Raw genomic sequence first — 16481 nt, 5'->3', positions numbered from 1 at the left:
GACTGGCACCAAAGACAATGTAAGGCAAGCCAATATCAAGCATTTAAAAAAATACATTTTATTGCTGTTGGACAATTTCAAAAACACTGCAGTTACAGGCCAATGGAACATACAAAGCTCTTGCTCCATCTGCTAAGTTCAGAAGTACCAAATACTGTTGTCAAAAAGATAATGTTGGTCAGAAGAAAGGAACACAGCCCCAAATTGTATTAAAGAAAAAAAAACATTAACTAAAGAATAAAAGTGGCTAATACCTTTAAGCACCATAAATGGTGCAAAAAATCTGGCTCAGTTCAAGCAAAAGAAAGGCGTTGTGTCACCTTTAAAAATTGTAACTTTTACAGCTACTAACAGAAAAAAACCCATACATAATCAGTTCAATATATAGAATTATGCTTTCACACTTCTGAGCACATGACCCTTATAGGAGAGGACTGAGGTCACATGACCATGATGCGTTCCCATCAGAACGAAAGCTTGTGCTGAAGGCTTACAAACTATACAAAGCACAAGGCTTTGTTCATACATTCATCTAGTGCAGATCAGGCGGAATCATCCAGTCGCGTAATTTGGCAACACCTATACAACATCTAAACAAGAATGAACCTGTCACAGTACATTGGCGATCTCCTCAGGTTTCCATCGCCTCTAAGTCTTTGGTGGAAGAGGCTGTGCAGGACCCAGCTGAGGGTTCAGTCTCCAAGAGAGAGAGATCCAACTCAGGCAGTGGAACCTGCCAGAACTGGAAGGAATTGAATGGAGAGAGGTCCTCATCGGTGTGCATCGCCTAGGGGGATACAAGCAGAGCTGAATATCCAAAGCATTCACTTCAGCAAACACATGCACCAACAAGGGTGAAGTTTAATAGAATAATGTAAAAGTACCTGAAAGTTTAATAGTTTTGCCCCTGGTTTCACAGACAAGGATTAAGCCAAGTCCCAGACTAAAATGCATGTTTCAGCTGTTTTTACTGAAAGCAACTTGCACTGATCTTAAAGGGGTCCTATTAGGCCCATTAAAAAAAACACTTAAATTTACATTGCAGCTCCTCTCTCACCAGTCTAGTTGAACGTGTTGTTTTCGGTGAAGTCCCTCCTTCCAAAATATTAAATGTGCTGTGATTGGTTAGCTGGCCCAGTGTGTTGTGATTCGCACTGCTTAGCGCGTGTTCGGAAAATGTCCCGCACCTTACCATAACCTCGACCTCTACTCAGATGTAAATATAAACGATGGCGTCAATTTCAAACCAATTCAAGTCTGATTCAGTAATCGATCACAAAATCATGGACACTTTTCCTAATGGACGGTGTTACAAACAGTCTTACAAAAGCAAGAGCTATACAAAAGCTACAGTAAAACACTATATCAATGCTGTCATTTTAGTTAGCAGGCTAGCGCGGAGGCAAAGCTTTGCCCTTCGTTTACAAAATAGCAGCTAAATAAAACGTATAATTGCAACTGTTAAAGGGATAGTTCACCCAAAAATGAAAATTCTGCTAGTAATTACTCACCCTCATTTTGTTCCAACCCCGTAAGACTTTCGTTCACCTTCGGAACACAAATTAAGATATTTTTTATAGAGCTGTCTCACTCCTCCATAGGCTTCTATTGTAATTGAAACTTGGCGGCCCAGAAAGTTAGTAAAAACATAATTAAAATAGTCCAAATGACTACAGCGGCTCAACCTTAAGTTTATCAAGCAACGAGAATACTTTTTGTACGCCAAAAAAAAGAAAAATAACGACTTTATTCAACTATTCATTTTCTTCTGTGTGGGCCTCTGAGTTCACGTAATGTAAAGTTCTGTAACAGCGACAGCGTAACATTGTAACAGTGCAGCGCTTCTGGGTTGTACGTCAGAACGTAGGCTCACTATTGGCTGACGCTGGTCATGTGTGTGATGCTGGCCAATAGCGAGCCTACGTTCTGACGCACAACCCAGAAGCGCTGCGCTGTTACACTACGTGAACTCACTCAGAGGCCCACACAGAAGAAAATGAATAGTTGAATAACGTTGTTATTTTTGGTGGGGGTTTGCGCACACAAAGTATTCTCGTCGCTTGATAAACTTATGGTTAAGTCACTGTAGTCACTTGGACTATTTTAAACATGGTCTTTACTAACTTTCTGGGCCGGCAAGTTTCAATTACAATAGAAGCCTATGGAGGAGTGAGACAGCTCTCAGATTTAATAAAAATATATCTTAATTTGTAGATTGATCGATTTACCGGTCAATCTACGTTCCTACTCTCACCTATGGTCATGAGCTTTGGGTCATGACCGAAAGGACAAGATCCCGTATACAGGCGGCCGAAATGAGCTTTCTCCGCAGGGTGGCTGGGCGATCCCTTAGAGATAGGGTGAGGACCTTGGTCACTCGGGAGGAGCTCAGAGTAGAGCCGCTGCTCCTCCACATCGAGAGGGGTCAGCTGAGGTGGCTCAGGCATCTGTTCCGGATGCCTCCTGGACGCCTTCCTGGGAAGGTGTTCCGGGCACGTCCCACCGGGAGGAGACCCCGGGGAAGACCTAGGACACGCTGGAGAGACTATGTCTCTCGGCTGGCCTGGGAACGCCTCGGTGTCCCCCCGGAAGAGCTAGAGGAAGTGGCTAGGGAAAGGGAAGTCTGGGCATCTCGGCTTAGACTGCTGCCCCCGCGACCCGGCCCCGGATAAGCGGAAGAAGATGGATGGATGGATCTTAATTTGTGTTTCCGAAGATGAACGAAAGTCTTACGGGGTTGGAACAACATGAGGGTAGCCTAATTACTGACAGAATTTTCATTTTTGGGTGAACTAACCCTTTAACATATACCTTTGAAGTGGACTTGAGCTTTAACCTTGCAGATCTCTTTTATGCTCAAACAGTTATGACACTACTAAGGTGGAAAAGCATAATATGACCCCTTTAAAATATGTTAGTGTCATTGTTTTGTTTCAAGATGCACACCAGTGATGTTTTTTTTTTCTAAGGCACATAAATAAAAGCTACTTAAATAGGTAGTAGGTAGATATATAGATGGATGGATAGATAGATCATGTACCGCCACCATATGTTCATCTGCCATCATTGCATAGTATTCTACGGGACGCCACAGTTGTATGACTGCACTTATTTGTGTGAAACTTTACCTTGTCTCCTGCAGTAAGGTTATTTTCTTCGTCTGGCTGTTTATTTGACTCAGTTTGAAGCGCGCAAGATGACCTCCGCGTGACAGCAGATCTACCAGCATCCTCGAATGATCTAGGCTTGCATGTGTTATTATCTGCCAGCACTGAATCAACCCTGTTTGCAGCCACTTTTCTCGGTAGGTTGATGGTATCCAGCGGGTCATCGAGAAACTTCGGTCTTTTCCTGCAGCGTTGTCCAGAGAATGACAACAACGAGGGTGGATTGGCGTTTAGGATCACATTCACACCTGCGACAGGTTTGTCGATGTTGAAGAGAGAACGAAAACTTCTTTTACTGGGGATTTCGGGAGGCAAAATGCTCTCTGCTCTCCGCTTGGTCATCTGTGCGACGAGCGACCTAAGTTATTCAGAAAAGTTCAAACTTAGCTTAAAAGAGCGGTAAGACTTTTTTTTAGTACGCAGAGGAGCATTCAATATTCTAGCCATTTACGACAGTTGTGTCGTAACTGAAGTTGAACCGCATGTTTGAATACAGCGCCCCCTGTGGCCAGAGAGGTCGAACAACCATAAAATCGTTTATGTTTTATCAGAGTAAAAAGCTAAACGGTTGTGAATAAAATCCATATCATCTATAAGAGTAAATGTTAAAACACATTAACTAACTTCCTAATAACTAATGTGAAATTTGTGTGGTGAACAATAAACAATCTTAAAGGCTTGCAACAGTCAATGTACATGCAACAATATTCCAATTTTTCTTAATTGTAAAACAGTTTTATTACAGTATGTACAAGATCATGAAAATCTGTTAAGTTTAAAACAACTTTATTTTAGTGCTACCAACTAATACAATTTTTATGGCCAGCAAGTATCCTCAGAGGGGCTGGAGTAACTGCGCAAGTCAAGATCCAGAGTAGGCTCTGTGAATACGATTTTGGACATGAAAACTGTGGTAGTGTAAACAACTGCAAGAAAAACACTGAAATGTATGTGTGGAGTGACAAGCGGCATTAGTAAGATGTGAAGCAGCACCTGAAACCTGAGGAATATGACTGCAAAGCAATGCACCAAAACATGACATATTTTTGGTAAATGTCTGAAATACTTCAGTACATAAAAAAGCTCCAGTCTTATTGTATTACCAGGAATATAATGCTGACATTCATGATTAAAATCCTCAGTTTATTATTTGGGCCATTTGTCTGTGAATTCAGCCAGAAGTTCACTTCAGCCTTCGAAACATCATGTTGAGTTTCTTATCTGTAAAGAATCCTCTTCAGGTGTCTGATCTCCATTCATCAACTGTTCTGCCGGTTTCCGTACAATAAAAAAGACACAGTCGTAAAGGTATTTGAGCATGGAGCGATCGTTCTCCGTGTATGTGCTGGCCACAGACTCTCTTTCCAACTGTGGAAAGAAATACAGTAACAGTTTATAACAGTATTACTGTTAATAATAATTTAAACAGTTGATAATTAACTGTTTACCTCTAGGACAAATCCATATTTTAAAAGGACAGTCTTTATGTCCTCGTAGCTCAGCTCAATGGACAATTCATTAGCCATATTCTCATAGTGGTAAAGTAGTGGACCTTTGAGAACAAATACAAAAAATCTTTTTCAACCACACCTGTTTTCAGCATTTCATATTTAGATGGCATTTGACTGTGAATGATTAAGATTATACAGAATATGACTTACCCAAATTTATCCAGACACCACCAGGTTTTAGAATATTCCAGATGGTTTCAATGTAATCAAGAACATTGTGGGCAGTGTCAATGAAGAAGCAAGTAGCAACACAATCCCACATTTCTGTATGGGAGATACAACTTAAAATGTTCAAGTTTCAGATCTTTCCCTGTCTCCATTTACAATTATGTTGATGTTATATATATATATATATATATAAACTCACCAGGGTCACTGTATACTTCCTGGAAGTCTCCAGCAACCATAGAGAAGTCCGAGTCTGCTGGAAGACTCTGTGGATTGACATCAGGAAAGGACACAGGTCTTGTTTGGTCTGAGGACATTTTGTTATTACTGAACTGGTGAATCCAGGGATACAGAGTCAAAGCATTCTCCTCATCACACCTGAGAGACAAAATATCAGTTAGTTTCCTCCTTACTACAGATGTTATATACCATTCTGATTGCTCGATTCAAATTTGCTATCCTAGAACTCAAAGAAGTTCAATCAGGGATGCAAGTTCTAGTATACTTTATCCCTCTAAATTACACAACTTAACATGTCACTAATAATAAATAGAGGGTGTTCCCCAACAGGATATTATTACAACATGTTGTTAAGACCAAGAGAGAAATATAATAAATATAACATATATAATACGTTATATTTATGAGAATGGTACTACTTAAATTGTGAAGATTTTAGTGTGTTGTACCTATTCAGAACAAAATTAGAGGAGAAGAGCATGAAGAAACTCCACTCGTTGCCTTGGCACGAATAGCCCAGATGAGCAATTTCCCATGCAAGTCGACCTAGACCGGACCCGGGCACTAACACTCTTACCTGGGACACATCGCTGTAGAGAGAAATATAACTCAAAACTCATTTCTTTCCAAATTATAAGTTGAGCCCATTTGACACAAAACATAAGAACGCTAAATCCATTTAATCAGCAGACATTTTTCCAAAAAGAATACATTTTTCCAAAAGTTTGGGTCAATATTTTTATTCAGCAAGGGTAACTGATCAAAAGTACAAAAGATTTCTATATCAAGTAAAAGCTTGATAATAATAAGAAATATCCAGCAAGCACCAAATTAGCATATTAGACTGATTTCCAAAGTATCATGCAACACTGAAGACTGGAGGAATGATGGTGAAAATTCACTGGAAATAAACAACATTTTAAAATTGTTATTTTAAATTGTAATAGTATTTGACAATATTACTGTTTCACTGTATTTTTGATCAAATAAAGCCTTGGTGAGCATAAGAGACTTATACTTAGACAGTAGACCGTATACTTAACCACAGAATGACATCAAAGTATATTTACCACTGGTCTGGAGGAAATAGTCTCTGGATTTCCTGTATAATAGGTTTGTAGCAGCTGTCCCTTTCAGCCTTTCCTGCTGCACTCCAGTCACGGACAAACTGCTTTATGGTTGACTTCAGCTTGTCCATGTCAAAAGTTGAAGAAGGCCGTACTTTCCTTGGGTCACCCTTTGAAAAGCAGGAAAACTATTAGATTAATTGACTTACTACTAAACAGGATAATAAAAGCCACACTTCTGTCATCACAACAACCAAATGAAAAAATACAACATTATTAATTGTAAGACCTACTGATTGCCACCTACATCCTGTCCATATTCCATGTTCTCAAACATATCTAGGCAGTTGTTCACTATGGCCTGCATCACCTCCTGGTTTCGGTCAACACAGCAGCGGATCTTGCTCAGATTGGGCAGGAAGTTTGTCAAAAGTTGCTGGTGGTGATCTGGAAGGCATCGGAACTGACGCTCGGCTCGATTCACTCGTTCGTGAACATGAATTCTGAACACAGTGGGAGACACAATATATATGGACAGAGGACAAAGTAAATGAAAGGGAATTATATATATATATAGATAGATAGATAGATTAGATAGAGATAGATAGATAGATAGATAGATAGATAGATAGATAGATAGATAGATAGATAGTAGATAGATAGATAGATAGATAGATGTCAAACTGACCATAAAAACATAGTCAGACCAAACCAAATATTTGCAATACTTAAAACACAAAAATAAAAATACCTAAAACATTGGACAGACGCAACAGCCCAACAAAGTAAATTGGAATGCTTTTTGGCCCTAAACAGAAAATATGAATTGGCAGGATACCTGAGCACAGTGAGCGACCCTAAACTGAGAAAAGTCCTGAGCATGTACAGACTCAGTGAGAACAGTCTCACCATAGAGACAGGCAGACACAGACAGACATGGCTGCCAGAGGAAGAGCAGCTGTGCCTGACACTGCACAGAGAATCAAGTGGAAACAGAGCTGCACTTTCTGACATCCTGCCCTTCTTATTCAAACATTAGGGACACTTTCTATCCTCACTTCACAACCCCCCAAAAAGACTTCCATCAGAAAACAAATATGGACAAACTCCCATACCTGCTAGGAGAAAGCCCAGCAAGCTCAAACCTGGCTGCCAGTGCCAGGTATGTGAGGTCTTGACACGATAAAAGAGCATCCAGCGGGAAAGAGCTACCAACACTCACTATATGCCTATAGAGACATCCTATAAAAAAATTATTTTATTATTATTCTTTATTTTTAGTATCATGTTATTTAATAATGCTTTGGCAATGTAAAGATTTATTTCACCATTCCAATTAAGCTATTTGAATCTGAGAGAGGGGGAGGGAGGTTTTATATATATATATATATATATATATATATATATATATATATATATAGAGAGAGAGAGAGAGAGAGAGAGAGAGAGAGAGAGAGAGAGAGAGAGAGAGAGAGAGAGAGAGAGAGAGAGAGAGATAGATAGATAGATAGATAGATAGATAACGTTAGATAGATCTGGACTTCAATTGATGGACCACAGGCGTTAATTTACATTTCATATCCAAATTTTATAAGCAGTGGATATATAAACAAATCAATACGGATATTTGAATGCTCTCGCATGTTCAAAATTAAAGCTCAAATATCAGTGGCTCATCTTGTGTTGGTGTTGAGCAGATGGGACTTTGATGCTCCAGTAATGTTTACCTGTAATATTTAAACGCGTTCATGACATTCCAGAAATGCTGTCTCTCTAATTGCGACTCTTCCTCGGGTGAACATGTAATCCTCTCCCGATAGTTGTAAAATACCTCTGGTTTGGAAGCTGCTAGTGTTTCATCCTTGCCGTCAGCCATTGCCGTTCACTGTAGGCGTAAGTAATCGAGAATCGGCAACATAACTGAATACAGGGAAGATAATGGAACCTGCGCAGTCGATTCGTGGGTTCATTGAATCGTGATCGATTCGCTAGTTTGTTGTGTTGTGTCTAGTCAACTGCAGTAAATGTATCAACTTTGTTTATAAATTATCTGTTTTTATGTAAAGGCATACTAAACAAAACAGCTCTGTATTAAGGATGTCATGCCATACAACAAGTAGCCTATGTTTTTCTTTTATAATTTTAATAGAATGCATCGTTAAACTAGTCATACGATAACGAATAGGCTACAGCAGTGTCAGATAGTAAAATTTTGTATCATGTAAATTAATATCTCCATGATGATGTGTGCAACATATTTAGAATTTTAACTACCGTTGTCTTCAACCAAAATCACCATTTTAAACAAGCATTGTGTAAATACAATGTCTGTGGCCTATTCAAATTAAATGAAGGAAATTGTCTTTGTAGTATTTAAGCAGACATTATGTCAATACCAAAATTATAGATCTAGTTGCTAGATCACTTTTTCTCTATTTTTTTATTTTATTTTTTTATGCGCTTTTTAGAATACCCATGATGCACTGTGAGAGTCTGAATGAATTCCCGCGTCACACCAGGAGATGGCGCCGCAGCAGAATCAATCATCCATCCATTTTCCTGCCTTTATGGTTGAGCGAATATCAGTTTAATTTGAGGTGCATTGATTGTGAGACGCGCACTATGGTCTCGACCATAGAAACTTTGAGAGAAATAGAAACTTTGAGAGAAACCACAAAAGGCAGGGAAATGTCATGTGAGACAGCATGCAAAATTTTATATAGGCTATATAGAAGTTCTAAAAAAAATAATGAAGGGCTCTTGCTGTGGGGGAAGTGTTTTACAAAATGTCTTTGATGATGGAATGGAAACCTGTCCTCTGAAAGAGACTGGAACTGACGGACTGAGATCAGTCAGAGATTATTTTGCCAGCCTTGATTTTTGATGCTAATATTCTCTTTAGCATTACAGAAAGATAAAGATGCTTTTCGATATTTTCCAATTAATTTAGCAGTGTTTTAAGTATTGTAAAAAATAAAATAAAATAAATGTAGAGTTACACACACCAGCAGCACGAGTAATTGGTATTCCAGAACTTCCGAATTTTACTGCTGTTACCAGAGTGGATAAGCTGGAGGTTCATTACTATGACACTAATGTTAATAAGCGCATGCCCAAGAAAGAGTGGATGACGGATGAATATAAAGACTTCTGGAAAGATATTAATGCTTATCATGATTAAGTGTAGCCTACATGCAATTAAAAGAGACGTTTGACGCTTTTAAGTAAAATAAAATTTACAGTAAAGAGTTGTGTGTTTTCCCCCTAATTTTACAATATTATACAGTGTAGGCTATGTCTTTTTTTGTATAAAATTGACTGATTACAGAAAGAGAACAGAAAAAAAGAACTGCTGTAATTGTCACGGGGTGACAAATAATCCCCGGAACTAATCCCATCAGAAAAGTGTTCCCGCCGGGACACTTTTAGTGTAACACTGTCCCCGGGCTTGTGTGTGTGTCTGTCGTCATGACAACAAAACGGCAGATTGGCAACAGGTGCGGGGACTTCACTTTGAGTGCCTGATTGAGGCCACGCCAGCATTCTGAGAGGATAAAACACAAGGGGAAGAGAAGGCTGGTTGTTGTTCCTCCTCCGTTGATCTGGAGTGTTCTCTCTCCGTGTGGGCTTGTTGTGTTTTTTTGTCTTCCCCCGTCGATCTGGTGTGGTTCTCTCCTGTGGGGAAAAGTTTGTAGAGTGTTGCAGCTGAAGGATCATCGTGAAAGAAGAGGATTGTCGCTTATGGGATCCGAGGGCAGTTTTGAAGAGTGGAATTCGTCGTCTGGACTGGGAAAGAGTGAGATGAGTGATTGACAAATTGAATCTCATAAACGCATGTTTTCTACACTAAATTGGATACTGGTTTGAAGTGCTTGGATCACGTTGTATACATCGCACTGAGTGAAATATACTGATTCCTTGTCGATCTCTAGCCTCCCCCTCGGCCATTGAAACCAGCGAAGTGAAGCCGCTTGTAGTGGTGAGGAAATTATTCACCGCATCTGTCCCAACTCTGACTATCATCGGCTCTTCAGATCGAGACCTCTGGGTGAGTGTTGGCCTTACTTTGCACTTGAAGAGTGGATTTGTAGTGCTGAAATTGACGTTTCCCATCACGTTGCATGTTTGGAGTTGGACTGCCGTGTGTGTGTGGAAGATTTATCTTTTAATCGCCGTGCACTCCCCAAGTGTCATGCTGGTCTACCGTTCATCATAAGAGCTTAGCAAGATCGATTGCAGTCACCTGTTGGATGTCAGAAGGAAAAGCCCCCGTGCGCACACTACACGTGAGAACTGTTTTCCTCTGCTTGAAGTTTATGCTGTCTGTCCCAGTGAGAACCCTGCTCAGCTTATGACTTTGTCTCCTGCCACCCATGTGAGAGCTGTTCACCTCTATTCGAAGTGTTGATTCCGTCTGTTCCAGCGAACGTCGCTCAGCTTGTGACTTTGTCCCCTGCAACACACGTAAGAACTGTTTACCTCTGCTTGAAGTCTGTGTGCTGTCTGCCCCAGTGAAAGCCCTGCTCAGCTTATGACTCTGTCTCCTGCCACCAACGTGAGAGCTGTTCACCTCGATTTGAAGTGTTGACTCCGTCTGTTCCAGTGAACGCCCGCTCAGCTTGTGACTTTGTCCCCTGCAACACACGTGAGAACTGTTTACCTCTGCTTGAAGTTTGAATGCTGTCTGCCCCAGCGAAAGCCCTGCTCAGCTTATGACTCTGTCTCCTGCCACCAACGTGAGAGCTGTTCACCTCTATTTGAAGTGTTGACTCCGTCTGTTCCAGTGAACGCCCGCTCAGCTTGTGACTTTGTCCCCTGCAACACACGTGATAACTGTTTACCTCTGTTTGAAGTTTGAATGCTGTCTGTCCCAGTGAAAGCCCTGTTCAGCTATTGACTCTGTCTCCTGCCACCCATGTGAGAGCTATTCACCTCTATTTGAAGCGTTGATTCTGTCTGGGCCAGCCAAAGCCCCGCTCCGCTTGCGACTTGAGTCTGCTGTAGCCCTGAAACCCACCTGTATGGTGCGAAGTGCCCGCCCTTTACAACTCCTGTGAGCCCTGATCCACCTACTCACCTGTGATACCCACCTGTTCAGTACCTACCACTGCGAGTTGGCACCAGCGCCAGAAGGAAGTGAGCCTGACCCCCCACTTGCCTTGGATTCCTGGGAAGAGGAAGGAAGAGGAATTTTAGATTAGGATTTTCAAATTGTTTTTATATTTAATAAAGCCTGTCATTCTTTTTATTCCTGTCTCCTGCCTCCTCCTTTGACACGCTCCTCAGGGTGATCCTGGTCTAGGGGTGGGTGCAGTCTGGCTTGGCCCACCTCGACCTGTGACATAATCACAAAGTGTTTTCGCAGGTCTCTTAAAAACGTTGACCTCTTTACACCCCCAAACTCTGTTTCAGAGTATACCCATTGAAGTATATACACTCTACAAAATTATATGATCAATAAGTTATGACAGCATGTTTTTACATTGAGTGTGTGTGTGAAGTTTTAGCACAAAATACCCCACAGAATATTTTTATATAGCATGTTTAAGTTGTCACTTTTTGAGGGTTTGCAAAAACGCACCGTTTTGTGCCTAGCCCTTTAAATGCAAATGAGCTGCTGCAGAGGGCGGGGTTTCAAGAGCTCAGCAGCTGCGATTACCTCACGCAGACACTAAAATGACAGAAACTGTTCTGCCTTTAATGTTAAAATGGAGTCAGACAAAGATGGAGAGACTCAAGAAGAAGTGACAACATGTAGACTGCAACAGGACGTCTCTGAATGGTTAGTTGATGAATTTATGTTGCTGATGTGGAGTTAAAGGTATAGCGGAGGATTTTCTTCTTCCTGGTGGGTAGTGTATACTATTGTATTAGTGTATACAGTGTCAATCATTCTGGTGATATGTTTACGTAAGGCCGTTCACACGCTGGCGTGCGCTAAAAGCACATGTTGGGCTTCCCACTGATGCCGCAGTCGCGAAGATTCTACTAGACAGGTAAAGTTTGTCATCCTATTTGGAGAAATCCATTTAAAATCACTGCTAGTAGGCGTTCCCTCTCGGTTGGGAGCAAATAGAAATTGGAGAGGGCGGGTCTTTTCTAAAAGTAGGAAAGATCCTCCGCAATACCTTTAACTATCTTCTATTAGCATATGTCATGATAATCTCTAAATCGCTCATATAGTAACTGTTGTGAGATGCACACAGAGTGACTTTCTATTGCATGTGAAAAGATGGATGCTAAAGTTTGAGCTGACTCACAAATGTAGTCTTATACAACAAGTCTCCCTCTTCTCAACATGGACTGTGTGGACTGGCAGGGTTTACATTTTAGGGTTGCTGATGTCACTAACCCGGGAGGAATGTCGTGTAGCAGTAGTCCCCACCAGCCGTTTGTTGTAGTCATTTAAAAAAAAAGCAAATATCTTCCTTTGCTTTGAACTTTGAGCGTTGTAACTTTGCAGATGTTGTTTATGCTCAAACAGCAACATTACACACTAACTAAAGTTAGAAAAGTGAAATCATACTCAACCACCCCTTTAACTAACCAAAATAAGTTAAGCAATTTTCTACTTTTTTATAAGTTATAACTTATAAAAAAGTTGAAAATTGCTTAACTTATTTTGTATAAATGTATAAATGTAGTATAAATACAAGATTCAACAAATTTTTTAAAGGCACTTTAATGTCATTTGTCAAAATGACTTAAACATCCAAATTGATTGTACTTAAAAATGCATGGCAGCAACTTTTTCTAACAGTGTATAGTTGCCTTTAGGAAGTGGTTCCCTCGCAATTAAGAAAATCATAATCTTTGGCATAAAACTATTTGAAAAGTGTGTGCAAAAAGTATAATATTCTGTATGAATGATAATTATGATTAAGTTAACAGAAATGGAAAGAGATTTTTTATGAAGGTAAATTAATTTTTTACAGTATGCTGCAGAACTCTTTTACTGAACACAAAGGAAGATATTTTGAAGAATATGGGTTACCAAACAGTGGGCCACGTAGACTTCCATGTATGGGGGAAAACCCTATGGAAGTCAATAGTACCCCACAACTGTTACAAACATTCTTCAAAGTATCTTCCTCTGTGTTCAGAAAAAAGAAATGTATACAGGTTTGGAAAACCATGAGGGTGCGTAAATTATGACAGAATTTACATTTTTGGGTGATCTATCCCTTTAAAGGCTAATACTTGTGAAAAAATTTATTGAAATGTCAACATTTCCAGCCGGTATTAAGAATCGAACCCACAACCTTTGGATTACCAGTCAGACTTTCTAACCATTAGACCACAACTGCCCCTTAACATTTCAGCTTTTAAAGCTGAATAGGAAGAGTTGAGTCTCAAATGTATTATTAATTTACAGCTCGCTGAGATTGATACCCTCTGAGACACTTAACATAAACTACCATAAAAAAACAGAGATCTTGCAAGGACTTCCAGCTTGTTTTAATAGTGTGTGTGCGTGCGTGTGTGTGTGTGTGTACTGTGTACGCGTGCGTGCGTGCGTGCGCCTGGCATACACAACCAACACCCTACGGATGCAAGAGTGTGCTACCATGCTTCTTTCTGACTCACTTTATTTACCTGTGGGCAGCATTTTTTCGGACGTGGCAGTCTCACAACAATTGACCATTCGCTAAGCCCCGCACTCCGAAGGGTCAATTGTTTGGCATTATTGACAGTGCTTTCAAAGATAAGGTAATGTGATCAGCAAAGAAAACTTATTTGAATATCTATGCTTTTAAAAGAAAAAGCTTCCTGTCTTGGTTTGAATGTTTAAATTATTATTAATTGATTTAATTATTATTATTATTATTATTATTGTAGCCTATATTTATTATATATTTATTATAATATAATAATTTATTATTGATTCAAACATATTTTATCACAACAAGATTACAAAATAGAGACATCATTTCTTGTATGAAGTATCCACTCTGGGACCCAGCGTCAGTAAAAAAAAAATAGCGGTATCAGGCTCCCAAAACGCCTGATCCGTCTGGGGTGTGTTTCCCGTAAAACGGCGTAACTCGCGAGTAACCCCAGAGTGCAGTCTGGACGATGGGGCGGGGCGACACTTTGGGGCGGGGCGACACGTGTCGCTCCGCCTACCAACAATTTCATTGGTTTATAATACAGCAATCTTATTGGAGTAGACACTTGAGGCATGAGCATGCGCATTCCTTTATGTACGAGTTTATGAATGATCTTCTATCTACGCAGTTTCGCGCAGTTTGGCCGTAGGCTACTACGTTGTCCCATGGCGATTTCAGTAATGATCAATTAAATAATGTTTTTATTAACTTAATACGACTTAATAAGTTAAATGAAGTACAACAAACAATAACAATCCCTTCAAGGCAGACCGCCGTGTGCTGCTAAATATGGGGAACGAATTCTTCATTCGTGGCCACAATACCTAGGTCTATATCAAGTGAAGTAAAAAAAATGTGTATAGCGCTCAATTCACATCGTTTTATAGCAGCTTTACAAACAGTAATATAGGCCTAAGCATTCATATTGAGCCGTTTTAGAGCTGGGCGATATAAATAAATATGTTGCTGATATAAATCATACGATGTTTTAGATTTAGCTAAATTAAATTTATTAATTTACCCAGCAGATAAGTCAATGACACTTTAAGGGAGCAATGATCATGACTGCATTAAATTACTAGCATTGCAAGGAGAGATCGCCTATTAAGCTGATGTCATGCAGTGCTGCGACATTTTACATCATTAATTTATGCTTCTTCATTTTTCCATTATAAATAAACTCGGGGTTTTACACTAACACTACATAATGATAATTCACTGTATTTCAGTAAGACACAGTTCCGAAAGTGACAAATAAGACAATAATAGGCTACCAAATAATACAAGCCCTGGCCATTGTTTTTTTGTGTGTGTGTGTGTGTGTGTGTGTGTGTGTGTGTTTTGTTTTTTTTTGCGTACAATGGGAATTTAAAAACCTGCAGTGCTGAAAAGTGGAAAAAAAATAATACTAAAACAGATATTATTATGTCGATCTATAGCAAATATGATTATTTATGTGCTCAATTTAAGTAAGTAGGTATAAATAAGTAGCTATTTGAAGTAGGCTGTTAGGCTATAGGCCTATATGCACAGATTTACAGCGGTGATTTTTTAAAATAGTTAGGCTACAGATATAGCCTATGCCAGTGTTAATATTTGAAACTATTTTTAACAGGTAAACAACAAGGAAATATGTGTTTGCCATTAAACATTTTATTTGCACTTTGTGCCAAAAAATGCAAGCATTGGAGAACAAATCTCGTTAAAAAATCAACAAAAAACGGTCGTGCTAAAAAATCAGAGCACTAAAATCAGCTGCTTGCGTTCGGGTTTGTCCGATGTCTTTCCTTTAATACAGCGATTTATCATAATTTGCGTAAAATCCAGAGTTTGAGCTGATCCACCGACCGACCTGGTGGAAATATGAAATGGTGCTGTCGGTGCTGTCACCAAGCGTCCGTTTTTAAACAATAACTTTGTCTATTCTGTGTCTTAACAATAAAACATTATCCAATAGATCTTAACTAAAATTACCATGGTAAACCGATAATATACGATTAGAGTTAGCATTTAATATTTCTTTAATATGGACAAATTATTCACAAAAATAGTACATAAAGAATGCGCATGCTCAGGCTTGAATCAGGCCAATAAGATTGCTGTATAATAAGCCAATTAAATTGGGGGTGGGCGGAGCGACACGTGTAACCCCGCCCCAAAGTGTCGCCCCGCCCCATCGTCCAGACTGCACTCTGGGGTACTACTAACTCGCTGCTTCACTATCATAGTACGATGCATTGTTAAAGAAATCAACTAGCTAGTCACGAGTCACGACTGATCATTGATCATTTAACCACGTTGGTTAATGATGTCACGCAGTTAAAACTACTTTTAATAAATCTGTTTGAGATGGAATTCACCTTTGGCTAAGCCCCGCCCCCCTTAGTTACTGTTGCGACGTCCGTCAACTTCATCTGGGCTCTGGTTTGGTATCAACATGGCTTATGCTTTGACAGCTCTTCCTGAAATTTTATCAAACTTTTATAAAGCAGCAAATAAAGTGTCCGATAGAAGTAGGCAAAAGCGGCTGCAGTATGCGTTCGAAGGCTATATTCAAGACATACCGGTGAAACGCAAGCAACAAGCATAATGGTCACAGTCAAAAAATGAACCACCGCATATCCTAATCGAGACGGAGGCTGGGACTAACAATATCAAGGAGCAACACTTCATGCAAAGCTGGGTAGGTCTCTATTCACTTCTAGAATCGTTATTATT

At 39.7% G+C, this 16481-nt stretch overlaps 3 protein-coding genes across 3 annotated transcripts in view; 1 reads left to right on the top strand and 2 right to left on the bottom strand.

The window, feature by feature from the left end:
- Nucleotides 1-38: 38 nt before the first annotated feature.
- On the bottom strand, nucleotides 39-3673 carry LOC306996222 (uncharacterized protein). The gene is made up of 2 exons (XM_079608511.1): nucleotides 3129-3673; nucleotides 39-787 (listed from the first exon to the last, which is right to left on the bottom strand). Exons 1-2 carry the CDS (start codon nucleotides 3507-3509, stop codon nucleotides 632-634), a joined length of 537 nt encoding a protein of 178 aa, XP_079464637.1. The 5' UTR covers nucleotides 3510-3673; the 3' UTR covers nucleotides 39-631.
- On the bottom strand, nucleotides 3552-8153 carry carnmt1 (carnosine N-methyltransferase 1). Its single transcript, XM_079608509.1, has 8 exons — nucleotides 7881-8153; nucleotides 6461-6656; nucleotides 6157-6323; nucleotides 5536-5676; nucleotides 5046-5224; nucleotides 4829-4942; nucleotides 4616-4719; nucleotides 3552-4535 (listed from the first exon to the last, which is right to left on the bottom strand). Exons 1-8 carry the CDS (start codon nucleotides 8027-8029, stop codon nucleotides 4371-4373), a joined length of 1215 nt encoding a protein of 404 aa, XP_079464635.1. The 5' UTR covers nucleotides 8030-8153; the 3' UTR covers nucleotides 3552-4370.
- A 3702-nt stretch (nucleotides 8154-11855) lies between these two features.
- abca2 (ATP-binding cassette, sub-family A (ABC1), member 2) overlaps nucleotides 11856-16481 on the top strand; it is a 61100-nt gene continuing 56474 nt past the window's right edge. Inside the window, exon 1 of the mRNA XM_079608500.1 lies at nucleotides 11856-11935. Within this exon, the coding sequence (XP_079464626.1) occupies nucleotides 11933-11935 (3 nt within the window). The 5' untranslated portion in view covers nucleotides 11856-11932. The remainder of the gene's footprint in view (nucleotides 11936-16481) is intronic.

This window comes from Phoxinus phoxinus (genome assembly GCF_949152265.1).
Source record: "Phoxinus phoxinus genome assembly, chromosome: 3".
NCBI classification, from domain to species: domain Eukaryota; kingdom Metazoa; phylum Chordata; class Actinopteri; order Cypriniformes; family Leuciscidae; genus Phoxinus; species Phoxinus phoxinus.
Note: the sequence above shows the minus strand (reverse complement) of the source record. Positions and strands in the feature narration are given on the sequence as shown.